At 36.0% G+C, this 27,818-nt stretch overlaps 1 protein-coding gene across 1 annotated transcript in view; it reads right to left on the minus strand.

The window, feature by feature from the left end:
- IRAG1 (inositol 1,4,5-triphosphate receptor associated 1) overlaps positions 1-27,519 on the minus strand; it is a gene marked incomplete at its 3' end in the record, with an annotated part of 41,000 nt that extends 13,481 nt beyond the window's left edge. Inside the window, exons 1-11 of the mRNA XM_080345748.1 lie at positions 27,348-27,519; positions 20,674-20,774; positions 17,824-17,894; positions 11,554-11,727; positions 10,467-10,544; positions 9,993-10,042; positions 9,549-9,590; positions 7,818-8,411; positions 5,478-5,556; positions 2,925-3,045; positions 184-214 (exon numbers count right to left, since the gene is read on the minus strand). Coding sequence (XP_080201874.1) covers positions 184-214; positions 2,925-3,045; positions 5,478-5,556; positions 7,818-8,411; positions 9,549-9,590; positions 9,993-10,042; positions 10,467-10,544; positions 11,554-11,727; positions 17,824-17,894; positions 20,674-20,774; positions 27,348-27,413 — 1,407 coding nt within the window. The 5' untranslated portion in view covers positions 27,414-27,519. The remainder of the gene's footprint in view (positions 1-183; positions 215-2,924; positions 3,046-5,477; positions 5,557-7,817; positions 8,412-9,548; positions 9,591-9,992; positions 10,043-10,466; positions 10,545-11,553; positions 11,728-17,823; positions 17,895-20,673; positions 20,775-27,347) is intronic.
- Between the last annotated feature and the right edge of the window lie 299 nt (positions 27,520-27,818).

The following is a 27,818-nucleotide window of genomic DNA, read 5'->3' on the forward strand; positions in this document are numbered from 1 at the left end:
GGACAACTGCCCATATTTCATAAAACTGTTATTTTTATTGAGCTCAATAGGTTTCTTTTCTGATAAATATTTTTTTGGAAAAAAAAATCCAATTACCTGATTCTAGTAACCACCCTTAGTCTTACAGTATCCACTTAGAATTGAGGCATATGTCTAAAATAACGAATTTAAGAACATACTCACCTCAACTTCTTTTTCAGTAAGTGGAGGAGAGCTAGAAATAGAAGCAGAAAATTCACATTTTAATTTGTTTTGTCTATAAAAACAAAGCCATTGTAATATTTAATAAAAAAGAACAACAAAAGACATCCTTCCTTTACATATTTTATAGTTTCTTTTGGTGAAACCAATATTTAATTAATTCAGTTGTACTTGTTATGGCTATACCTTTTTTTATTTTTAAAGCAACAGCACTGTATCACCTGAGTATTGGCAACAACATACCAAAGTTTCTGGCAACTGCAAATACTGCTGTCTGCACTACACTGTGATAAATTGCAAGTATAAGAGCAAAACAGAAGTTATCATTCTGGAGTTATGGGTCACTTAATACACTACACTTCAAATTTCTACCTTTACCCATTTTCCTTCTGTTAACAGTTGAAACCTCATAATGATGATCACAAATAAATACAGATGGGCAAAATTCAAACCCCAGCTCACTGTGTACTGAACTCTCCTGTTTTGGCTGCTAACTTTGTTAGAAGTTAGCATACAATGATTCTGACCATGATACTGGCACTGACAAAATATATGTTTGACTTTTACGAGTTTTCCACCAAAAGAATGGTTAATGACTACACAAAGCCTAGAAAAAGTTATCAAAATGGAATTTCATAGAATACTACAAGATAAATAAGATAGACAGAAAACATTATATTGCAAGATCTCACTTAATGGCAGTCATCCCCTGCGTTTGAATTTACAGGTTCTTATTTCCCATAATTGCTCCAAAACATCAGAGAGCTACTCAGCTTTATGCAAGGAAATACAGATAGAAAGCATCTGAAAGAAATGACACAAGCCATACATACAAAATGTAGTGGATGGCAGTGATAGGATTTGTGGTTAACATACCGATCATGCACTGCTCAGACGTGATACTTTCAGAAAATTAATATATTATTGTAATATTCATTGCACCACTAATCATAAAATACAAAAGTCAACACATCTGGCATAAATGGGCAGTAGATTTTTTGTATTTGGTAGAATAATATTGATACTAGCACTAACTAGAAGAGGGAGGCTTGTATGTCCCCTGTGTTGGCAAACCATTCTGTGCCTAAAGTATTAGTGTTCATATTACTTATTGTTATTCTAGGAGGAAGCCTACTAGAAGGAGTAGTCCTTCTAAAAGGAAGTTCAAGCATTTGTATGTGTTGTGTAACACAGCAGAGAATTATAAAAATTGTGTCTTTCCTTTGGCTAGGAACATTCTGAGAAATCGATAGTAGGAATTAAAAGTTATGTGTCTGTGTATTCAATCGATCAAGCCAACTGATAAAAGAATATTACCTGGAAACCAGAAGATCTGTATATTAACTGATCCTCAAAGCCAGTTCAGCATTTACCTATTTTGTACTTAGCTATGAAATTACTTTTCTTTTCAGTGTTTGATTACGATCAAGCAATTGTCTCTGAAATTCCTGACCTCATGCATTCATTTATATGAAATGTTGTATATAACAGTTCTTTCACAACAAATGTTAAATATTGATTTCATCTGCACAGAGAAAACGTACTGACTGATTCAAATGACTGAAGGCCTCTCGTATTTATAGAATAAAAACACATGGGTGAATTGAGAAATAGTTTTGGCCAAATGTATGGAATTGTTTTTAAGTCTCATAAGCATTTTTTTATGGTTTTATTTCTCTCAAAGAAAAGGCTTATGCAGAAATATGGAAGAAGCTCAGCTTCATTCCAATGCAATACAAACTAAAATATGCTCAGTCTCTAAAGTTATCAGCAGTGCAAGGTATGCAAGGTATGTGGTGATAAACGCTTAATTTGCGCTTTCTTCCCTAGATTTCTTGGGCTAGAGCAAAGTATTTTCTGAAATTATGGACTTTTTTATCATTTTAAATATAAATCTCTCCCCAAAAAAGAAAATTCCACGTAAACCCTGTCAAGAAAATGTTAAGTTTGGGTAGTAGTAAACTCAAATCAGACTGAAAATTGGTATTTCTAAAGGTCTCAACAAACACCTGGCAGGTATAGTCTATTATGACTCCACCTCAGAAGGGTATGGACCAGAGGATTCCCTTGCTATAGTTACATTGGACTATGCAACAATAGGTCTAGTTTAAAATGATCTTGTGTGGTGCCACCCTACACATCCATAACCTGCAGACACATGTTTTCAGATTGTGTTAACAGGGAAAGGAGAAACTCCCAAGCCATAGCAGGTTGATAAGTGCCAAATTGCACAGGCCAAGACAGGGAATTCACAAGCAAGTCCTTCAAGTACATGTGCAAAATAAACTCAATTTCCATGAAAAATCTTCACCTGCAGAAAAACTGCAGAATTCTTACATTCCCAAATTTTACCATTGGAAAGTAACATCTGGCCTGATCATTTTTCTAGGGGAAAGAAATACTAACATTTTCAACAAGAATTCATATCTGCAGCAGCAATCCTGAAAACCAGTAGACAGCCCAGTGCAAGAATCTGTAAAAAAGTGTACTTGTAGCACACAAGTTAGGTTTCAGACTTTTAATATCAAACTTACAAACTAATTTTAAAAGCTGGCCAGTTACTGGAAGTCAGTGCTCTCCCTAAAATTTTTCAGAAAATCAGTGTTACACATTTTAAGATGCAGATATTTCTCTACTTATATGGATCCCCATACAGGGAATTCACTGGAAACCATTACTGTCTTCCCCCAGATGATGTCTTTCTACTTCTAATGAGCTTTTACCTTCCTGGAAGCGATTTGTGCACTCGTAGTTTTCGCAGCAATACATCAGGAATGCTGGGCATGACATCAGAGCTATTCTTTGTCTCTTCCTCTTCAGTGGGAGAGGGGAGAGGTGAAGGCCCTAAAGACATTTTCAGATAAAAAAAACGCTTAATGTGATTTGAAAAATCCTGCATTAACTAATAGTCAGCATCAGAAAGACTGAAGCGTTAAGTGCCCTGATAGTCTCTAATGCACTGAAAAACAATTACTGTAGTAGTATTTTTCCTAGAATTCAAACCAAACCCACATTGATTACTAGAACATCTAACCTATCATTTATAATGTCCTATACTAGAGATTGTGTGCAACATTTATGGTGTTGAATCTACAACGTGTACTTGATTGCTCTGTATGTTGAAACAGGACATAAAGGTTATAAATGCACTCTCTACTTTTGTCACTTTCACAAGGATCAAGATATGGCTTAAACCTTTTTTAAAATTCATGTTAGTTAACTTTATTTTCATTTCATTTAATTTCACATATAAAAATTTCCATATCTCCTTCTATCTTGCCAGAATTTAATTAAGGACACTCCTATAGGAATGTCAGGTTCCCCAGTCTGAATCTTAGACATGGGAAGATATCTTTGTACAGCTCTTCTGTTCATCTGGCACAACAGAAAGATTCTTAGGCTTGCCAAACAAATAGTGTGAAAAAGCTCAAATTTTGTAAATGTGGAGAGCATTAACATCATGTCTTCTGAAAGACAGAAAAGAATGGGAGATTCTTTCTAGCTACATTTCATTTCTGTGCATTTTCTTTATATTTAAAAATCCCAGTAGGCACTTAAGTACAGTCATGTGTGTCCTCATAAAATGCCAGCCTGACACCACATCTCCAGATCTAATAAATTCCACTTCTCTAAACTACTGTAGATGCAAAGTTGTGTTTACTAAGATGATCACAATAACTTGGCATTGATAGCAAAACATGATGGAGCCAGTATATTTGATTCATTACAGTAAAAATGAAGTAGCTGGCTATTTCCTATTGTTTAAGCAAAATTACTACTCCAGTTAAAAAGCACGAGGTGGCTTTTCTGACAATGTAAGGAAGTAAGTCTCCCTAACAAATGAACTAAGGATTTGACCCTCACTTGTTTTGCCCACTGAGGATAAGGAGTTGACCCTTAATGTTCTGGCTATCATTTAGATAAGTTAATGGGCTCTAAAAAGCTTGTGATGCTCATGAGGTCTTGGCTGAAAAGCTACATCAAGTAATGCTTAGCTTTTCATAATGTTTTCCTCAGAAGTTTCAAATTTACCTACATTATGTGACAGACTGGCAAAACGGCAACTATTTTATACTTTCAAACAGAGCCTGCTAAATAATTTCTGGGAAATGATATCTTAGCAGAGTGACAGGAATAATATTACCATATCTAAGAATCCAAAGATATAATCACTAAATACAGAAAGAGGACAAGTCGTCTCTTTTTAATCTTGTTCCATTCAGACTGAAGATAAGTCTGTTTCCAGAGATAACATGAAAAGTAATTTCTCAGCCATCTCCTCATGTAACAGAAACTTTAAGGCCTTACGAAACAGTCCCAATGCAAATCTATGCATTAGCAAAATGAACAGTATTAGAAAAAATGGAAATTGTCTTTGGATGAAATATTGGATAATCAGTTTCAGCTCCTTTTATATTAACTATCTTCATTTCAGCTAATGTGGCATTAAAAACACTCTGAGCAAGTTCTGACTTGACTACTTCCAAACAAACACACAGTTTTGATTTACATATTTTCAGTTGATTGTTCAGCACTACTGCTATATATGTCTTCCAGTTGGTGAACTGTTCTCAGGATTATATCTGCTCTTTGTTTCTATTCTGAATCTTTTTAGATGCAGTCTACAGGCAGCATATCTCATTTGCCTGTGTTCGATGGAAAAAAAAAATTAGTGCCAAATTTTGTTTTCCTCATTTACACAGTTGTAAGCCTTTTCATTATTAAAAATCATGCTAATTGAGCTCAAAGAACACAAACAAATCCACTTATTGTATGGCAGATTTTTCCAATCCTTCAATCACATTTATGTCGCTTCTCTGGCTTTACTCTTATCTACCCACATTGACATAGAGCTGTGGACCAGAACTGAACATGCTATTCCAATATTTGCTACACATATACTAAAATTAAAAAAGCAGGAATAAAGCAATCTATTTCTTATTTATACTTTTAAGGATCAAATTCACCCTTATGGCCACAAAAGAAATCCACTGAAACTTGAGACAGTCCTCCACCTATGCAGTACAAGCTCGACTCTGTTCCAGGCATGCATTTTCTTTTGGTTGTAATTATACCTACAGTATCTTCTTGGCTCAGGTCATCAAGTAATTCAGATACTTCTATTACTGGTCTCTATTATTTGCTACCCTCGTCCATGACTGCTTCATTAAAACTACTACTGCAATAGAAGAAAAATACTTTTTCCCCCTCCATATTAGTCAATTATAAAAATCAGTGTATAACAAACACTCCTTCCAGCTTTTATGATACTGCACCTTTTTCCTGTTCAGCTGCTTCACTAAGTTCAGGAAGCTTAAGTCCGACTAAATTTTGATTTCTCATCAAAATGTGCTCCTGTTAAGAAAAACAGTAACATTTCTAAGTAATTTAACTAGAAATCTGAATGTAAATAATCCTGCCATGAGAATACCCAATATAACATTTTGTTTAGTTAATAAATAGTGGAGATATTTATATCAAGTTATAGTCAGATGCTATATTCCATGGATAAATGTACATCCACACACACACTCTTAAATATTACCATATTTCAAATTTCATACATGCTTTATTTAGAAAAATTCCTGGTCAGGCAGAGATTTGCAACATGTGCCCTTTACTCAAGCAGAAAAATGGAGTTTTGGTAAAATAGAGTTTTAGTAATTGAGAGTGGGAAAAGTAGTTTTGAATATAGCCATAGTAGTAAGTATCCCAGAAAGAAGAAAAAATTCAGAAAATTGGATATATGAGAACTTACCACTTTTAAATCAGTAGGATTTATTCACACCAAACCTTGGCATGCTACAGCTGCAAGTTATTACTTCTCTGTTACTGTACTCTGCCCCTTTTCCTTACAGGTAGGGATTAAACCTTGTTATTTTATTCCTCCTCATCTCCTCATTTTCTACTTTCACATTCTCAAATATGTTTAAAATGCACAAACACCCACTTTTGTCTATAAGTAGACAATTCCTACTGGAGACAGAGTTCAAATCTCACCTAACCGGAATTACATATCATGCTGTATTAATTTTCTGATTGTAACTACTATTTGTGCTTAACAGCTTCTAGGACTTCCAAGATTATATGGCTCAACTGTCTCTACAATCAAAACTTCCAGTACATATATGCTAAGAATATGCGTGTTACATAAACAGGAAAATATTAATAACTAAGAAGCCATTCCCAAGCAATACAACTTGAATGAAATAACCAAAGGGCAGAATTTGAGTTCCTCACGTGCCAGTCCTGTGTGCATCATAAAATATTAACTACTGGAGGTCAAAGAAAATATTCTTACTAGTCTGTTAAGGAAAGTAACTACTTTTTTTGTTTCTTTCAAAGGTCTTTTTGGCTATACACATGTGGTAGCTTCCATATTATGGTGGTTTATAATTTCATGACATTTCTACTTTTCAATACACTGGTTAATTCTTAGGGTTTAATTCTTAAATTTTACTAATCATTTAGACAATTATTTAACAATGGATTAATTTATAAATTTCATATTCCAAGTCTATCCTTCAAGAAGCTGACATATTTGTACCATGTTAGAATTAGGAACTTTAAGTCTGGCTACCCCATATATGCCCCTGCTCCCAGGGACACCTGGTTTTAAAACTCTAGACACATTTTCTGAGAACATTCAGTAAACAAAAAAAACATACAAAACTGATTTCCTGTCCCCTAAGATCTTGCAAATGTAATGTTATTGCACAGGCTAGTAATATTGAATGACAGGACTGCTGCCCTTAGAAGGGAGAATACCAGCCAACACGGGACCCCAAACCATTCAGCTAAACAATGTAAAAGTGATTTTTCAAACCAAAGAAAGTTCACAAATGGTATACAATACACAAAGGCTCGTCACCCCTTAAATAATGTGTAGTAACTGTCTCTGAACTTCAGTGTAAGTTTTCCATTTATATGCAGGTCTCAGCCCACTCATACAGAAATCCGTTAATTAGCCAATATATTGAGAGAGCCTGTGGATCTGAGGACAATTCCGAAGGGGTAGAAAAAGCAATGCACAGGGAAGCAAAGGAAGTAAAAGGGCATAAGTGACCCTTTAAAAGAGAATGTTGTTACATCCTGAGGAAGGAAAGATTCTTCAGATTTAAAATTCTCTTTAGAAATCAAAATAGATCATTTTACTCCCGAGTATGTTTTATAAATGGTGTGGCTGTTAATCAAGTGCTTCCTGTTTATAGGTCACATAAACGATGCAAAAAATGAGATATATTGTGGTTTAGACTCACCTTTCTGTTACAATGAAAGCAATTAATACTTTCTTGACACCAGTATTACAATTTCTTTCTGGGAGCATGTGCAAGAGTATATGCACATCCATATGTGCATCTTGAAGAGACCACAGTGCAGTTGATGCATATTTGAAGAGAACTAAGAATAATTCCATAGAATTTAGTTACAGGATACAATTTTACTACAGTTGCAAATGAAAACCACAGTACAATACTGCATTGATTTTGCTGAAACTGTTTTCCATTATATTACTGTATGTTTCTTGCAATGATAAAAAAAATGCTAAGCAAGTTGAAATTTTAGCAAGATATGAAAATAACTTCAGAATAGGATACATTGATGGTAGGACTCACCTCTCTGAGCTTTGTCAATTTTTGCATTCGAACTGGCTGAACTTGGATTTGAAGGTCTTTGAATGATTTTAATTGATTGCTGGATTTATTACCAGCAACAAGGCTTTTATCTTCCTCAGATGGTAATTTTAAATGTGTTTTATCTTTCTGTCCGGGCTCCAAGCTATCCCATGACACAGCCCGTAGTAAAGGAGGATGCAGTCCACACACTTTAAATTCTGGTTTACATGAAACTTTATGGTCCCTTATTTCTGGAACAGGAATTTTTAGCTTTGAGTCTATATTTCCTATTCCTGGTCCTGGTAGATGGGTCCTTAAAGGAACATCATTTTCTTTTGCTTTCTTGAGGAATGACTTTCCAAGTTCATTTTCACAAACATTCATGCAAGTGTTAAGAGACATTCTGCCACCATCACCACCTGAAGGGGAACATTTAGGTAAAGTATCCATATGTTTACGTGGATCGAAGTTTTCCTTTTGTTCTGAGAGCTTCTCTTTGGAATTTTCAAAACCAGCAGCGCGAGGAACCAACCTTCCCTGAGAAATCTTTCTTTGATCATTCTGCCTTCGATCAATTAATCCTTTTGCAGCATTCTGAAAGCAGAGGGACACACATAAAATAGAGAAGCAAGTGCAGATTTCTTTTTTCGCTCTGCCCAAGGACAAATTTTCACTGTAAAAAGCCATTTCCTTTTCAGTGACATTTGCTTTTAAATGTGCTGTTGACGAGAGAAATAATTTTTAAAAGGCACTTGAAATGACACTTAATTGGGAATCTCTTATCTGAACTTTTGAGACAACCACCTCCCGTTCCAGAGTCCATTACAATAATCCACATACAGCAAAATTTCTCATCATCTTAACGTAAGGTTTCTCTGAGTACACACCTTTAACCCTGGATTTTATAGCACTATTATAATACTTTCATTTTATTGTTTTACATTAGTCCCTAGCCTCTGGAGGAAACAAAAATCATAGGCTTGTAGGCAATGTTAAAGTACATATTTTAATTTCTCTTTTCTTACTTTGTGTGCAGTACCATAGATTATAACTTGGCAGCAATCTCTACAGGAGAACTGGCAAAAGAATATGTGCCTATACCTTGGCTATTTCGGTGCAGAATCTGTATTTGTCTAAGGCCGCTTGTGTCAGCAATTTAAGGCAACCAACATACAATCTAACTTTGAGCTCTGACTTAAATATGTTACTACTCCTCTCCTTTATATAATAGTTACTGCTCCCAAATTCTGCTGCCATACTGGTTTTTGTAAGTATTGCCTAATCCACTCACAGCCAAATCTCTTTAAAGGGCCATCTGATATTACCTAAAACAAATTAGGAAGCATTCATATAAACTGCTGTGCCAGTAGTTGTGTGGGGCAGTAACATCCCATCAGGTGCACGGAACACGAGGTATAGGAACTAAAGGAGTCTGGAAGATGATGTCTGTCTAAAACACCAGCATACACCAAAGTGGCTCCAGCAGATATTTTTAATTTCAAAGTTATTTAATATGTTGATTTTAACTGAGCTGGAACAGGGTGCATGATAGGATGCAAAGGCCAGCTGTACCTCCACTACATCTGCAGGTGCTTCACAATTTCTTAGAGCAGTACCATTTTTCTTCTCACTCAGTGAACAGTTTCTTAGCTTTTTAGTCACACAAGTCTGTCACATGAGTGCTAAGACAAACAGGCAGGTTTTGTTCAACAGTTAATGTGAAACACTTACCTCTGCAGTTTGCCTGTCATCTTCTTTCACAGTTCTGTTATTCTAGGAAGAAAAGTTGATTTACAAGTTATCTTTCATATCTATGTTGCAAATGTTAGATACAGATACTGATCAATGAACTTGGAATCTCTTAATTTTTACACTGGTTGTCACATTTATTTATGAAGTAATTTTAGGGATTAGTTTTTTCCATAGATTAGGATTATATTGGCTCTTTTTCCATTTTATGCACTAATCAGATCTCTGTGATCCTTCTGCATTTGTTACCTCATGGATTTTTGTCTTCAGAGTTAACATTTATTAGTCCCTCACTCTACAGAAAAAGATAGAAATAATCCAATCTTGGTATTCAAAATACCTCATTTTCCTTCGAGACTAATATGACAGCATAATGTAATATAGTGATGTAATAACCAGGTTATATGAAGACAGTTCAGTTCTTACCTGTCCTGGGGATACTGACTCACTGTTAGTGGTTGTGCATACATCAGACCCTAGAGAGACACGTATAATTATGGCATATCCTGATGTTTTGCTCAAAATTTCTACTACTACAGCATTAGCAAACACATATACGCACAGTTCCACGTAATATATTAAGGACAAAATTAAAATGTGGACAATACTATTGAAAAGAGGGAAAAAAATCTAAAATATAGTAAGTGAAAGATCATTAAAGCTTCTCAAAATTCCATTATTGAAGAAAAAAATAGAACACGTAATCCAGCAGCACCAGAGGAATAAAAATGTAATTAAAAAAACCCATAAAACTATATTTTGTGGGCATTCATGAGCTTTGTAATATTTAAGAGGAGATGCCTGAATCTATAGATTTTGACTTCTCCTCAAGATATATTAAAAACGACATTTTTTGTTACCTTTATAAGTTGAAGTTTGAGCCTGTATAGATAATTTTACCTGCTGGAACTGGAAGAGTGAGAGAGTTGCTCCGAGATGCTACTGGTGAAACTTTAGGACTAAGTGTAGGGGAAACTGCTTCATTAAAACAAAGACAAAAACAAAAAATAGAGGTAATTTTACTTTCTGGCTTGTAGTTTATGAATTTAAAAAATTCAGATAGGATTAAAACATGAATCTCATAGTCATCAGTTGTGTTTGTCTAGGACCTCACAAGTCATTTTAATTGTCACAATGTACTTGGCAATTAGGAACTTATAGCACCGTACAACTGCCATGAACTAATACAATTCTGTTGATACACAGAATCCTTATTCTCCTCAGTTTTCTGACACTTTAAGCACTGCAGAGAAGTAGACACAAGACAAGGTTTCACAAGGAATTTAGAATTTTTTTTGTAAAAGACAATTTAATATTTTTAATTTTTTTTTCCTCCAGAAAGTGTCAAGCCAATTTTAAGATAGAACTTAGTTTTGAATTGACATTTCAAAGCTAGATGAAAGTCCTATTTAATGATAAAACAGTATTCTGTCCTAGTTTTCAGACACTTCATACAAGGGTGGGAGGGAGGTGGGGGGGGAATCAATTGACATTCTAGAACAAAACATTGTCTTCTGCTGTTTTTAAAGGAGGATTTGATCCATTTAGCTTAGTTTATTACTATGTTCAGAATAAAAGTCTGTGCCATTATCTCCAGGGGATTTGTTTTTTCAGGAGTATGAATCTTGCCATTAAAATTTCATTTTATGTACAACAGGCACTTTAAGAAGAAAATCTTCACAAACAGAAGTTTGTGACCATTTTTTTAGATTCCAATAGAAATACTTCATTAATTCCTGCTACAGTGTCTGCAGAGTGTCATTCAGGCACTTAAAAACATTACACCATTTTCCACTGTTACATCTGAATATAGAGATGGGTAATTTCTGTTTTGTATGGAACTTTGAGGGGCAGAAGAATTCTGGCCTTCAAATTAACTAAGCGTATGTATACATTAGCAATGTATGTATTACAGTAGATGCTTACTTACGCCTTTGCAGATGTTTGAAGTAGAATATAAAATCTTGTTTTCAGAATCTGCACCTACCTGTTGGTGACTCCGGAAGGCTGCTTCTTGACTTTCTGCCTCTGCGCATCAGAAACCGCTCACTTACTTTCTTTGCCTCTTCTAGTAATTCAAGGTTTTTCTTTTTGTCTTCCTCTGATATTTTGACATCTGGTAGCTGATCATTTACCAGATCAATCACATGGCCACTGTTGTCTGGGTAGAAACCACCAGAATTAGAGCTGTACTTTGTATTTCTAGATAGGTTGTGCCATTTCAGAGTAAAAAGTACAAAACATATCTATAAATTTAGCTTTGAGCTTGCATTTAACAAAAATACGTCTGCTCATTTCTAATGTTGTTATATTCTCAAGTTCAGAGCAAGTTCTCAAAAACACAGATAACCCATTAAGATTAAGTCACTATGATCAAAGATGATCTGATATGTGAAACTGGCTTTTCTGGCTGTGCTGAAATACAGTTTTTCTAATTTCTCAGTAAAAGTGGCATTAGATCCATTTCAACTAGCAGTCATGGCATTTCTATTATAGACTTAGTTTTTCCATGGATTCTCTATGTTCAGTTTTTCAAGGTTAAGGTCCCAGAAATTTACCTGGCAAAGATTTCTGCACACTAGTTTTAACATACAGTTGATTCCACCAAATAATCTACGGAATAGAGTGCACATTTTGGAAGAAGAGCTTTTCCCACCAATGCAGAAGCAACAGGAAAGCTGCATTTGGTAAAGCTGCAGGCAGTAGCTGGTGAGCTGTAGTCTGAGAATCCAAAAAGCAAATCAAACTCTACCATGTGGTGGACCCGCAAGGATTTTCCAAAGGAATTGCAAATCCCATCAGAATATTCAATGGTTAAAGAAAGCATTAGAGATTGCTTTTGCTCATGCCCACTTAACGTTGATATATTAGATATGGACCACAAACTGAAAGACATTGCCCTACACTTAGACCTTTAGATTAATATGTTGTTTTCTAAACAACATTTTATCAGTTGTAGAAAGAATTCATTAATGTTTGGCTTCCAAATTGATCAAAACCACTAAATTTTAAGCACCAATTTTTACAGTTCTCCAGGCTATGACTAAGCAAAGAATGTAGCCTGTTGTTGGAAAGGCCCTTTTTCTGTGTGAGTTGGTGTGAATGGCTTCTATAAGCATCTAGGTTTGTGTGGAGAAACAGCTACCTGAAAACAAGCCAAAGAAAGGAAACATGTATGCTGACAAGGTAGTGTGTGCAAGTTTTTCATGGGCTGATAAACTCTACAGACCAGAGAGTCTGTTGGATCTGCAGGAACTGATAAACAGATCACCAAGAGACTGCTCAATTTGTACAAGGCCACTGGCACACACTAGCATCAACAATGGACTGCAAGGCAGACAGTTAGGTAACTATAAGAAAATTTGTGACTGCATGAGTTAATTAACTATATGAGTGAATAAGTGATTGTCTTGTGTGAAGAGTTATCTGGTGTTAATAACAACTTGATCACATTAACAACAGCTTAGTGAAAAAAGAGTGGTGTCTACCTCTCTCTCCAGCTTGATGCCTCTGTTAGGGAAGAGGGAATCTATAACATTGCTTTGCAATAAGAAAAACTTATTAAAGAACAGCTTGGGTGGGAGGGAGTGAAATCATCAGGTAATAAGAGAAAAACATTTTAAATTCGACAAGAGCCATTACGGAACAATCAGTCTTCAGAAAAGCTAAGGACATAAGCAAGCAGTGAAAACTCAAAGGGTTTTTGTTTTTGGGTAGGGTGGGTTTTTTTTGTTTGTTTGTCTTCGTTTTTTAATTTCCATTAATTTAGTTCAGTTTCTAGACTGTCTAAAAGCATGTCCACAGACTGGATATTCTTAAAGCAATCTATTTTTGATGAAATATCTGTTGCATTTTACACTAAGATTTGTCTGTTGAAAGTTTGAGAGGACTCCCATGGCACTTTCCTTGGGCCAGCAAAAGACGAGAACTGCAAGGCACAGTACGTTCTATCCTCCTTGAACAGTTATGTTTTCCTCACTATACTCAATATCTTTGCCTTTTTATATTTGCCTTGCCTTCTGCCTCTTCACCACTCCCATTTGCCTTCCTGTTTGCTGCCATTTTCTCTTTTCCCATGAATTCCCTTTATTTTCTCCTGCTGTGTCCCATCTCAGCACCTGCTTACAAATGTTCAAAGAATCACTTCATTATTTCAGGTATACAAGTTTATGATTTTGTACATGTTTATGAAGTTACATTTCTTTCAGTCAAGTCAGACCTCCAATAGTAATAGTTTTAATTAGAAACTGCCTAATTTGGAAAAGTAACATCTTAGAATCATAGAGCAATTCAAGTTGGAAAGGTCTGTTGGAGGTCATCTTGTCCAACCTGTTCAAAGCAGAATAAGTGGTAAAAGATCAGGTTGCTAGTCTTTCGAGATAATCTGGTCTTGAAAAACCTCTAAGGATGAAGAATTCAAAACCCCTCTGGGCAGATTGTTCTAATGCTTGACTCTACAGGGAGGAAAAAGTTCTTTGTAACCACTTAGAGCTTTCCTTGTTTCAAATTACATCCATTGCCTCTTGCCCTCCTGCTATAAGCCTAGCTCTGTTTTCTTAATTGTCTTCTCACTGCTATTGAAAGGCTGTAATAGGTCTCCCCTAAAGCCATCTCTTCTCCAGGCTAAATTATGCCACCTCCTTCCTCCATCCTCCTCCATCCTTCCTTCATCAGGCAAGAGTTTCAGCACCTGGTCCAACTTTGTGGCCCACCTTTGGATTTGTTCCCATTTATCAACTCACTTTTTTTACTGGAGGTCCTAAGATTGGATGCAATTTTCTAGATGCAGTCTAATGAGTGCTGAGTAAAGGGGAATGAGCACTTCCTTAATCTGCTGGGTAAGCTTCTGTTAGTCCAGTCCACGCCATTGTTAGCCCTCTTTGCTGCAAGGGCACACTGCTGGCTCATGTTCAACCTGCTGTCTACCAAGGCCTCCAGGCCTTTGTCAGCAGAGCAGCTTTCCAGCCAGCCAAGCCCCAGCCTGTACCTACTGCAAGGGATTACTCCTTCCCAGATGTAGGACGCTGAATTTGTCTTTGCTGAACTTCATCAGGTTCCTAGTGGCCCATTCCTCCAGCCTGTTTAGGTCTCTCTGAACTGCAGCATTGCCCTCAAGGACTTAATAATCTCCCCAGTTTGATTTCATTTGCTAATTTTGATCAAAAATTATGACTCTGATTGAGTGCACTCCATCCTCCTCCAGGTCATTGATAAAGATGGAAAGCACAACTGATTTTCTTGAGTGGGTTCCAAGGCACAGCCAAGGGCTGACCAGAGCAGCTGGCACAGGAGCAGGCTGGAAGCAAAGCTCTGGCTTCAGCACAATGACATCTGGAAAGGTTTATTTCTTTCTGAGAACACTCTCCTTTCACTAAAGTCCAGGGAGCATATGACCAACCAACCAGTCACTACCCGCAGAGCCAAACTATCCAACCATTATTTTACCTGTCCAGTTGTCCCCCCATCCAGATCATAAACTCCTAATTTAGATACCAAATTTGTGGGGGAGCTGGGGATAGGGGAGCAGATCTTGCTGCTGCCTCTTCAAGTATTGAGGGATAATCATTATTTTGTGTAAGTCTGATTTCTATAAGTATAGTTCCATAAATTTGTTTAGTTTCCACAAGTTTAGTTACCTCTAAAATCAACTTCTGGCAAGCAGGGTAGGTTTTTAAGTGTTCCAAGTACCCTTAAGTGGATTTGAGCTGATTTATGTGGATCTTATCTCCATCTTAGTTTTATAGGATGCATAAAGGAAGTTTTCCTTTGAATACAAGCAGCCAAAATCCACATTTTAGTCATTAATTTAAAGGACCAATCACAAAACTGGAGCAGATGCACAAGAAGTCACAACTCTTTAAAGCCTCCTAACAATCTTTCACCGGCCTTTCTCTCAACTACATTGTTATAGGCATACTGATGCAACTGAGTACCCAATCATGAAAGGGTCAGAATCACAAGCTAGTAAGGATTAATTCTAGTCGTTACTGATACAAATAGTTAGCACCTTCTCTTTGCATGGCTGAGAAGTTAACTCTAGTACAACAGTGGAAATACTACTTACATAAAATATGTTATTACCTTATTAACAAAAAGGATGTTCTGCTGAATTTAAAAGTCTCCAATTCTCTATTTGTGTGAAACTAGCCCAGGATTGCAGGTATATAAAAGTATTATTGCATTTTTGTCATGTCACAAATCTCAAATTAATTCCAGCAAACTAATTGTCATAAATCCACACAAACAAAAATAAATGACGTGTAATAATACATTAAATTCTATCAGAAAGGGTGCTTGCCTCTCTACTTTGAGAAAGAAAATTAAAAAAAAATCAAGTGAATACACTGTTAACAGCAGAGAGACTTTGGGCTACTTTCAGAGGTACTGATTTTATTTTTCTTTATGCAATAGCTCCTATACAAGAGAAAGTAGAAACATACCTATAATTCAGGGAAAGCAGACTTAGCTGTAGCCATTTTTCAACCCTAGGGATGCACGATCTGCTATCAGCAGCAGATCAGTGCTGCTTATAAGAAATATTTGCTGATACTGACAGGAGTCCCATCGCTAATGGAAAATTCTGAAATGATCTGTGAACCCCCATGCCAAGGTTCAATAGATCGATCAAGAACAACTCCACACATGTGACTTTGTTAATAAAAATGTGCTAAGAGGACTTATTAATCAGAGTCCTAAAGAGAATCTCAATTACTAAGAGGAATCTGAGTTGATAAAACAGAAGTTTTATTCTGGATATTTGAGTATCAGAGAGGTAGCAGGGATCTGATGTTTGCTGGTGCTTTAGTAAAGAAAAAATCCTTTTCAAGCTGCCTAAGAACTAGATTCCTTTCTGACAGAAAAAAGGGTCCTTCCCTTTAAAAGCCTTTGGAAGTATTGGAATAGTCACCTCATAAGCTCAGCTTTAAGTGTATTTATTTTTTTTTAAGGTATGAAATGTTCACACAAGGCCCTGATTTTACAGAAAACTGTTTTCATGCACGGTATAAAACAGTGATAACTTGCTTAAGTTAAAGGTTGGGAGAAAGTAATGTTGTAAAGATAAAAATAGTTTAAAAAATTTATTCTGAATTTCTGATTCCCTGCCTCCGCATTTTGGTAGGAGGCCTCATACCCTTATTCCCTCATCCTTAACATTCTATAGTATAAACATTCTATCAACTCTATTAATCTTTTACTTTATAGGAAATACATAAATGGAGACAAGTAACAATCCAAAAGCAAATGGATCAAGGTTAAGAACTGATGCAGGCTTTGCTGCTGACTGAACAGGATGAGCATTTATCTCAGTTTGCAGTACTCACAAATCCGCATCCACACCATTAGGCCCCTTGAATAACAATTTACTCCACAGATAGCTACCAGAAAACTAATAGAACTAATGATGTGGTAAGAGACTCATTAGCAAGTGAAGAAATGAAGAAAATCTTCCCCTGGAGAGTTTGTAGTCATTTAAGGTTTAATCTGATATGATAGCCAAACTAAATAACTTGGCAGTTAAATGTCCTTTAAGGGTCTTGCTAAAAAAATTGTTGTTCAGAAGTCACAAAAATAGCACTAGCGAACAGTATTTTGCATAAAACAAAACTTTTAAGCATAACTCCAGCTTTCTAACAATGTTAAGCTAATCCATTAATCTTTAGCTTGGAGGAGACTGAGGGGTGACCTCATTCATGTTTATAAATATGTGAAGGGTGAGTGTCACGAGGATGGAGCCATCCTCCTTGATAGGACAAGGGGCAAATGGGTTCAAACTGGAACACAGGATGTTCCACTTAAATATGAAAAGAAACTTCTTCTCAGTGAGGGTGGCAGACACTGGAACAGGCTGCCCAGGGGGGTTGAGGAGTCTCCTTCTCTGGAGACATTCAAATCCCACCTGGACACCTTCCTGTGTAACCTCATCTGGGTGTTCCTGCTCCAGCAGGGGGATTGGACTGGATGATATTTTGAGGTCCCTTCCAATCCCTGACATTCTGTGATTCTGTAATCTATCAACTTTATGAAACTACCAATACCCATATTTCCCTGGCTCGCTCTGCATGCAATCCACTGAGTGACCACGAGGATCATAAGTGATCAGAACTCAACATACTGTCAGCAGTCCCTGTGTGTGCATTAGACAGTACGCTCAGGAAAAAAGCTGCAGTCAAGACAGCCAGACTCTATATTTAGGTCTCTATTGCATGTCACACTTTCTGAGAAAAGATCCTAGTGTAAGTGAATAATCGCTTCTTACCAACAGAAGTCAATGAATTTGTCGGACTCCTAGTGGCACGGTTAGAATGTCTCCTATGAGGACTACGAGGCCTAGAGAGAAAAATGAACAAACAGAAATTAGGGGGGTATGCCACAAAGAAAAGGAAAAAAGTTCTACTTCTCTATAAGAAGTTGACATACAAAAAAAAAAGAAAGCGTTTTCTTTGATTAAAAAAATAAAAACAAAAAGCTTTTACTGCAATTCCTCTCATCTCCAAACAACTGATAAATGGAGGAAGACTGTAGAAACAAGGAAAATCACAGAAATTGCTCTCATAAAGTAGTTCTGACATTGGCTGATAACCTCATATACTGTGAACTTCTGATTTCTCAGAAAAAACACATTTCTTTAGTTCATTATCATGACTTAAAACTCATGTAAATATCTTACATTGCAGGGGGAAAAGGAAAAAAAAAAAAAAGAAAAATCAGTCTTTGTAAGTTATTAGTGCTTCCTAAACTAAGTTTTAAGATTGAAATAATTTCTTAGGCTCCTATATTGACACAGCAATATGGGAACTTTCTAGATTGAAAATCAGGTGAAAGTCTCAAATGACTGCAGGAAATTAAATTCTGACCCAGCAAATAATGCTGCTTTTAAAGGGCTGCATTATAATCCCGACTCTTAAATAATCTTGAAGTTTGGAGAAGTACACTTTAAAGATACAAGCAAATTATTGTCTACATCTATGATCAATACTTTCTGATTAGTTTTTTCTCACACTTCAAGTCTAACGGCATTAAAAATCCCAGGTCCAGAAGTATGCTTTATTAGAAGACTGAAAATAACTTTATTTTGACTCAAAATTGAATTGAAGTTTTCAATTTACAACAGATTATTTCCATTCAACAGCTTACTTTTACATACACTGAACCTCAGGGTGATATTGCCCTGTCTACCTGAATAGGTCTAAATATCTGCTTCAAAACTTACTGGACTATAGTATTCAAGCTAGACATTAAAGTGCTTCCAGCTATCTTAGAATCACTGTCTATTTGAATTTTCAACGGATTCCTATTTAATTTCAGAAGATGAGGAATGTGCTCCTATTGCAGATCCCAGGTGCTGCAGAAGTTTGTTTTGCAGCTTCACCCAAACAGTAGGAGGACTGAACAGATATGAGGGACGAAGGGAAAGGAAAGAGCTGGAAAAGAAGCCTACACTTGTTGCATCTCTTCTTTAGGTAGAAAAAAAGTCCAGTAACTTTGTTTATAATCCTTTCAACTCAGGACTGTAAAAGAACTGAGCATATCTTAATTAGCTTTAAAAGAAAACGTTAAAGATGCTGACCAATAATATAATGATATTTTAATATCTCAGAATATTATAATATAAAACAAAGTTATCCAGCAATGTGAGACTACCAGCAATTTTTCTAAGGAAAGAAATGACATATAATAATAGTAGCTTCACTAGCAAAACCTTCAGTTACATAAAACAGTGTGTGTTCTAAGTCAACAGCAAGATAATATGCACAAGACTGGAAGGTAGATTTATTCTGAAAGATATAGGAAACATGGTAAACCTGTCAAAAGAAGTTAAGAAGCATTTTCAGCAGTTCATAAAACTGTCAATCGCTAAACATAAAAAAGAAATAAAATATTTGCAAAAGCTATTAGTAAAAATTGCAACATATTTTTATGATCATAAGTCTTCCTTGGAAATTTTCTGCCCTCACATATAAGCCTTATTATACAATTTGTCATACATGGCAAGTACTTCTTTTGCAAAAAAACTTCCTTCATTAAAGCACACTTTAGTAATTTAAGGATCATGCAAACAGATTGTTTTTAAGAACAACATAGTTTGTTGTTGTGTTTTCCTTTCAATAGGCAAAACAATTACAACAGATTGCAAATATTGCTACAATGTCTATTTTTCAGCATGATACTAAGGATATTGTAATAAGATGGTAATATAGCTAGTTCTTTAATTCAAGAAGGGAACAGACAGCACAGGCTTTGTACATAAGATAAAACCATTTGCAAGAGCATACCTTGTGGAACTTACATCTTTAGTATTTCAAAAAACAGTAATCTTTTTTAAAGTCTTACAATAATTAATTTCCTAACTCTACATCAGTCTACAAAGTTCTTATTGGTTCAGTAGAAATATTTATAGGATTAAAGGCCGTACTAGTGGTGTACATATATAATTAGTACACCAGAATTAGGGATTTAGCTACTAAAGTGAAAAATTTCCATAGGGGAAAATACTTCAGGAAACATAAAAATGCTTAATTGTCCCATTTTGGTTGCTCATTGACCGGGTCTAAGTAAAGTTCAAGATTTGGACAGAAAGACAGTATTGCACGTTTCCATGCACAGAACATGAGGAATCCAACTGCAGTTACCCTTGCAGTAGGTGCAGGATTGCAGTGCACATACACACACCACTGTATGTCTACAAAAGGCTTTGACCAAGACATTTTTTCCTCACCAGGCCATCTTTTATTTTCTAGGAAAAGGATGGACTTCAAAAGTTACAGCATTTAGTCCGAAGTATGCAAAACATTACATGAACTTTCTCATATTTCAGAATAGCATAATTTGAAACTAAAAAATGTAAATTAAAGTATATTGAGTCAGGTTGGCAGGCTTAGTATAGCATATGAAACTCTTTTTAGTATCAATTATATACCTGTCCTCCCCCACTTCCCTGCATCCAAAGAATCATCATCAAAATGAAAAGACAATATGATCAAATTACAAATAGAGATACATCAATAATATTTTGTTACAATATACATTTCAATGCAATATTTTAGAAATGCAGCTCCTGGAATTACTGTACAATTTATGCATAGATTGGTAATGTATTATATAGTACCTGTTAACCAGATTTTTATCAATTTCTACATCTGGCGTAACAGCATTCTCTGGAAGAACAATAGAAGGTGTACTGCATGTTGTCCCTTCAACAGTTGTGTCCTGAATGGTTTGTGACAAATATAAAAATGTAGTTAAACAGAAATTCAAAACACTGAATATTGATGCTCTATGTGGAAAATAATGTGTATTGCTCAATTTAGCTAAAAGAGAGAATTATTGAACTAAGCGAGAATTAGCTCTTATTTGATAAAACAAATGTGAATTAGAAGCCTATACATAAATTGCTAAAAAGAGATGACGGAGACCTGGAATATCTGTTTTATTTACAAATTTTCAATGCACACAAGCTAAACTCAATAAGCACGGAACTAATGAGAAAGCTTTAAAACAGTAGACAAACTGAGTTTTCACAGAGCAAACCATTCCTCTGCTAAAGTACATGTACAACATTTAGTGAACTCGCAAGCTGAATGCAAGTGTGAAAAGGAGCAATGTATAACAGTGCTAAATTTTGCATATAAACCCTCCAAACAGTACTAGCGTGCAATGAAAGGTTGAATAAATGTAGTATTAAGAGTACACATGATATAAAGAAAAAGAATTATAATATTATCTTGTCAGTGTTCTATTTCTTTTTCCCCTCTCATTAATTGGATTTTTTTTAATATAACTGCAATATTTAATAAAATACAATCTATTTCTTAAGCGACAAAAGAAAATGGCACTGAATATCAAGGTATGCTTGTCTTCCTAAAAAAATATGAGAACTTGTCCTGAGAGTTTAATCTCACACCTTCTATCACAATGACTCCAATCAGCTCACAAGAAGGAATTAGTTTTCTGTGAAATATCCCAAATGGAAATGAATCAAGTTGGAACAAAAAACCCCAGTGGGTTTCTCATATGTCCTAAAAAAATAATTACTTCTACCCCATGTACTACATTTGGATTAACAAAAACCAAAAGAAAAGACAAAACAACTCCTGTACTGTAGAAAGGCTCACTAAGCAATCTTGTGTTCACAGTCACTCAAGAGGCTGAAAAAAGTGATTAATGTAATATCATGCAGAGGAGGGAAAGTGAAGGCACCTGTTAGAAGTTGCAGTTTTTATTTCAAAGGACAACCATGAGATGAGTAGAGCATATCATAGCAGTGTGAGTATTTATAGCTGGAGGCAAAGCTTCACAAAAGTGGCAGGGAATTGCCATCAATCAGCTTGTAAAATGTAAATATTAATTTCTAATTTCTCAAATCCTAGTTGCTTCTGCTAGGTATCGTATGTACAAATGCTTAGTTATTTGGAATTTTATTTTCCCCTGAAACTACGTCCCAGATTTTCAGAAGACATTTTTACTTTAGTTGGCATTGGACTAGATAACAGAATATAGTTTAACTTGGAAGGGACCTACAGTGATCATCTAGTCCAACTGTCTGACCACTTCAGGGCTGACCAAAAATTAAAGCATGTTATTAAGGGCATTGTCTAAATGCCACTTAAACACCGACAGGCCTGGGGCATCAACCACCTCTCTAGGAAGCAACACTTCTGGACTTTCTAAAAGAGAATGTTTGCTATCCATGGCACAAAGCAAATTATACTCGACTATTATAAACATAATTTTCCTTTAAATGAAAAAGCATTTGTTGTCAATTTTGTTTACTCCTTTTAAGAATGCTTACCTACTAGACGTTGACACAGGTGTAATGAATTCAAAGTAAAATTTATTTTGGTAATATTCATTAAATAGGCAGGTAATAAAAAGCTGTAATAAAAGCACTAATTGAGGCATTTACAGAATGAAGCATGTAATAGCTCACAGTTTAACAAGTCAACATTTTAGAACAGAGAAAATAAAGTATTTTCAACTATTTGAAACAAAGGCCATCATTAATAATCGTTTCGGTCATCTACCGTTATGCGGAGAAACTAGTGGTCATAACGTTTGTTACCATAAACAAGCAGCCAAGAATATAAATTGAAAAGCAATTATATACATCTGGAAAGCTAACAGTTACATGACTGCTAATATCCATCAGATCCAATAGAACTCCTTTCAGCATCTCTCCCAGTGCTGCATTTTACTCTTGTTGAAACGATGTTTTTTTCTGATCAGCTCAAAGGAATCTAGAAGCCTTTTGAAAATTGTGTAATATTAAAGGACATAGAATAATGCTTCTTCCTCTCAAAGGCAATAAAATATACTTTGGTTTGGACATCTGATCTAGGATTTGTGATTCTGTTGTAAATAGCATTTTTTTTAGACTAAAATAAATACATTCCATGCTGCTCCACACTTCTATACTCATAATTCTCATATGACGTTCCTTGGCAAGTTCACATTGTCCGTCACAGGATAGCAGGATAGGAAACATGCCAAGAAAATTATACAAAGTTTACTAAAAGTTTACAAAAAAATATCCTTGTAATGTAGGAAACCTTAGAATGCAAAAGCATGATCTATTATGTGATACAAGTGCAAGGCTGACATTGTATGATAATAGTTTGAAAGCAATTTTTAGTAGTATGCTCCAAAATGTTACTAAGTAACAATGTATTTTGTGTAACAGTCGATAAAAATTCAGGTGACTGCCCTTCTTCCAGGGCAAAGCAGCTGAGTACACATGCACATTCTTCATACTCATCTCATGACTGCCAAACAGCAAAAGCTTTTGAATGACATTACATCAGTCTTAAAGTCACTCAAGTCCATTTTAGGACTTTAAAACCAGCTCATTAAAAAGAAAAAAGGAAAAGAAAAAGGCTGTAGGCAAGGCTAGTTTAGGTCAGGTAGAATATATTAAGTGTGGTCAGCTGCTATAGCAGTTTGACTTATACCCAGGTGAAAACTCACAACTCTTGTTGTGGTGCATTTGTATAGGAGATGGCAGAGAGAACCTATAGAGCAGGAGTAACTACTCACACATTTATATAATCCTAAAATTACATTTGGCCCTTCGAAGCCAATCGCAAAGCTGATGTGGCCCTCAGTGAAAATGAGTTTGACACCCCTGCTATAGAGCATGAAGCTCCCAGAGGGCCAGCTGGCTTGAATCAAGAGAAATCTTTCTACTCTGCTACAGGCAGATCTTGGAAGAGAAGCTTTAACAGGAGGTTTGTGCTGTCTCACAGTCAGCACAAAGATGAAACAGAAGTTCTCCCCTGCCCACCTGTCACTGCCCTCTCTGTGGGGGCTTCCGGACAAGTCTGCTCTCCAACTGTTCCCAGCAGCTGCCTCACCTCCCAGCACCAGTGCCCTCCTGCTACCAAGTCCTTGCTTACCCCTTCTCCCAAGCTCTCCTCCTCTCACAAAAATATAGGGTAAAACTCACTGCACCTTTATGGCCAGGCTGGGAACTGATCCACCTGCTCTACAAGGATGATCAGGTGCCATCCAGTCTTGTGCAGGGCTGAGAGGATGGCACATGCACTTTGGTCCGTAAGGGAAGATCCAAGAGGTTCAGGGATACTCAGGGTGGATGGGATCTGCAGAGATTCTGGCTGTTAAGCTCTACCAAGCCCTCACTAAGCACACACAAAAAATGTGATTTTCAAAGTTTTATAATCTGGCCAAATTTGGATGGATTTGAAGGGGCTGGGGGAAATAAAAAGAAAAAAAAAAAATCTGTAAAAGAGCTCCCCTGCCAAGACAGTCAGATGATAAAGCTTTACTGTATACCACCTGAATTCTTTAAAGCATTGGGGGGAAAAAAAATCTGCCCTTACTCTTAGAAATTAAATAAAGGTCTGCACTGAATTTCAGAACAAATTTGGCCTGAAACAAACACTTATTTGAAAGGCCTCATGAAATTAACTCATCTCAGAGAGCGGTTTTGTGGGCGAGACAGGGTTTTAAACAGGCGTAGTTTCAGTTTCAGATATTTAAGTGAAGCGCTGAGCTGAGAGTTTAGCAAGCAAGGTAATGAAATTCAGTTGTAACTGCACTGAGTTGAAACAGATGGGAGACGAGACAAAATAAACATGGAACATGTCCTTCAGAACAGAACAGGTAACATGCAGTGATTTCATAACAGTGCAATACAAATTTAAATTGGAATAATAATAAGAAGAAATGCAGAAGCTTGAATGATGGAATAATCAGTGTATGAGAAACATTATGAACATCTGAAACAGACTCTTCCTCAGCAGTTGGAAAAGCCACTAATACAGTGTTTGGGATACAAAGAAAGGAGAAAGCTGGAAAGAGTAATAAGGACTTTTAATTTAAAAAGAGAGAAAGATGGCAACTCACAACTGTCCCTGAAATTGTAGGGAGATTGATAGGCCACCATAAATCTTTTAACATAGCTGTTAAGGATCTAATTTTCTTGCTGCGGGTATGCATCACATGTATAGAAATTGTATTTTAATACTAAAAACCTTAAATCAGTTTTAAAGTATATTTGTGAAAGCCTATTATTATATTATTCTATGTGAAATAAATCTAATTAAATTAAAATATAGAAATGGCTAAAAATGACACGTAACTATGAAGTTCTATGATTTATGCTGGGAGAAATTCTGTATAAAACATTTCTAAAGTGTTCAATTCTTACTGTAACAAGACAGCACAAAAACTAAGAGTTTGACTACATTCTCTTAATACAGACAACATTTCAAACAAGATGCTAAAGTTCTTTGAATTATGCTAACTGCCCTCATGCCTGAGTCAATGGGAATTTCACATCTACTCTCCCCAGGAACAGAGAGCTAATGGATAATTTGATGAAAGTTTTTTAGAATGGTGAACACAAGCTGCTGTAAGAAATACTGAAATGGAAAATTGTATTTGTTTTCTCAAAATGACTTTGAGAAACACAACCCAGGTCTTCCCATCATGTAAAAGATACTTGAAGTAAGCGAGAAACTACATGTGATGTAAGGTTCGTTTTCTTTTTCTCAGAACTGTTTTGTGAACGTGTGTGCATTTGTGCATGCAGGGAGAAGGTGAGGAAGCATCTCCTGAAATAGAATGAGGAAACTGTTAAGACAGCAGCCAGCACTTGAGATTCCAGACTTGGAAAGTTTTGTTAAATGGCAGAAAACAAGTCCACTAGTTGTTAATTCCTTCTGATGCCCTCTCCTTGCTTGCAAGTCCTTATCTCACAATGATAAGTTACTTATTACATAGTTGTGCTGTAGAATTGGACTGCAACAAGACCCAATAGTGGTAACAGGTATGAGAAAGATGGAATTCTCACAACAGGGGCTAGCTGCAACCCTTAAGTAGGCTCATGAGCAGTCTGTTGGCTAAAATCCTTCCACTGCTACTTTGTGCTTAAAAAATAACGATTTATCTACAACAAAGTGTTTTGCACAGTTAAATGATTCATGACGTATCACATTATCATAGTTCATTTATGACCAGTAGGTCATACAGGTCTAAAAGGCCTGTATAATGTAATCAAAATTATTATAAATTTTTTTTTGTTTAAGATTAGGTGACTGGAATTCTTCATTTCTCCCATTTGACAAGCACACTCAGGATTATCTTCATTGATGCCTGCTAGCTTTTAGTATTTTTTCTCTTTGGGTATATTTAACCGGTAAGCATTTTGTACTAAAATACTCTTCACATGGGTGAGTTAAAAAAAAATAATTAAATCTTCTTGACCTAATATATGTTCTCAGTTAATGGTCTGATGAACTTGCATCCATCTGGGGTGTTTATCTTAAGCCAGGAAACCAGCACTCAGCACAAAGTGCAATTTAGATGGAATGCATGACAAATCAGTGCAGGGCTCACTGGAGACAGTATTTTCCAACAACGTTAAAGTAGCGGATGTTTTCACCTAAAGTGTAGAATACAGTGTCCTCAAATCCAGTGACAGTGATACATTTTTAATTGAGGATGTGCCAGATTATAAATCCTCTCTTTCTTTACACCAGGTTGCATAAAACAGGATGATCTGGATAACCTGTGATTTTGTAATCACAGTAAGGTTATGTATTTCAGCTAAGCTAACAATTAGAAAAACCCAGCCACTTTATTAGAACATAAAATTATTTTTTATTAGTGGCATAAATTATTCAAAAGGTAGAATTATCATCTCTTATTGATTTTTTTTTTAAATTATCTGCAAATAAAACATACAAAACCAAGTATGTGCCACACAGTTGAGCAGCAAAATGAGTATGTCTGGGGAACACCCACCTGCTCTCTGTATGGTTCCAGTATAAGTTCAGCTACTACTGTGGCAAATAAAGCACTGAGAAAGACTACAAACCAAGAGGCAGATTTCCATCTTTCACACGCACATGAATTGCATAGCATCTCCCATATATGTAAAGGCAACACTAGCTGTTTCAAGATTACTGTGAAGTACAAGCCTAAGGTATTTTCTCAAAGGTTAAAGTTAACTGTAAAAACAAAGGATATTTTTGGACAGCTTTGATATAAATGGTTCAGAACAGACAGACATATAAGCCTCCAGATAAAACCGATAAACAAGCACTCAAGCAACTTGAGTTCTCATTCCTTAGTCTAGAAAGTATTTGAAGAATTCTAAGAACATAAACTGAAACATCAATCATAGCTTCATCACTTAATCAAAACACACTAATACAAAGCAATTATTAGATCTTATTTTATAAATGCCTAAATATATACAAACTGGTTTCAGGCTTCAGGTTTCTAACAAGTGTCAGAAAACTCCTTTGTAAGAGTGCTTACTTTGGTTGGAGAACTGCTGTGTTGTGCCTCTTTTGATTGTCCCTTGTCTTCAGGTAAGGTTGGCATGGTGGACAGTGTGAAGCCCGTGGAACTGCAATGTGGACTAACAGGACCATGCACTGCCGAGAAGCTGTTTCAAGTTAGCCTGAAGGCATAAGTGCTGAGAGGCCTTGTGATCCGTAGGCTGTGTTAGATGCCAAAAATACAAATCAAGTTCATTTAAAACTCTGTGCTCTAACAGCGAGATCACTTTACAACAACAAACAGTATTAAGGTTTAAAATTAAAAATGCTATCTTGTGTTTTATTAACTAAGGCTTTCAAGGTCAAGTATAACTTAGTACATGCACTCAAAATGGACAATGTTCTGTTCTTGTTGCTATTTCCATCTCATCCCTCCATTTTGCAGGTTTTTTTATTTTTTCATTACTATGACTGTTTTGGCTGTGACCGAACTATCGTCTCTAAAAAT

Source organism: Nesoenas mayeri (assembly GCF_963082525.1).
Source record: "Nesoenas mayeri genome assembly, chromosome: 5".
In the NCBI taxonomy this organism is placed as follows: Eukaryota; Metazoa; Chordata; class Aves; order Columbiformes; family Columbidae; genus Nesoenas; species Nesoenas mayeri.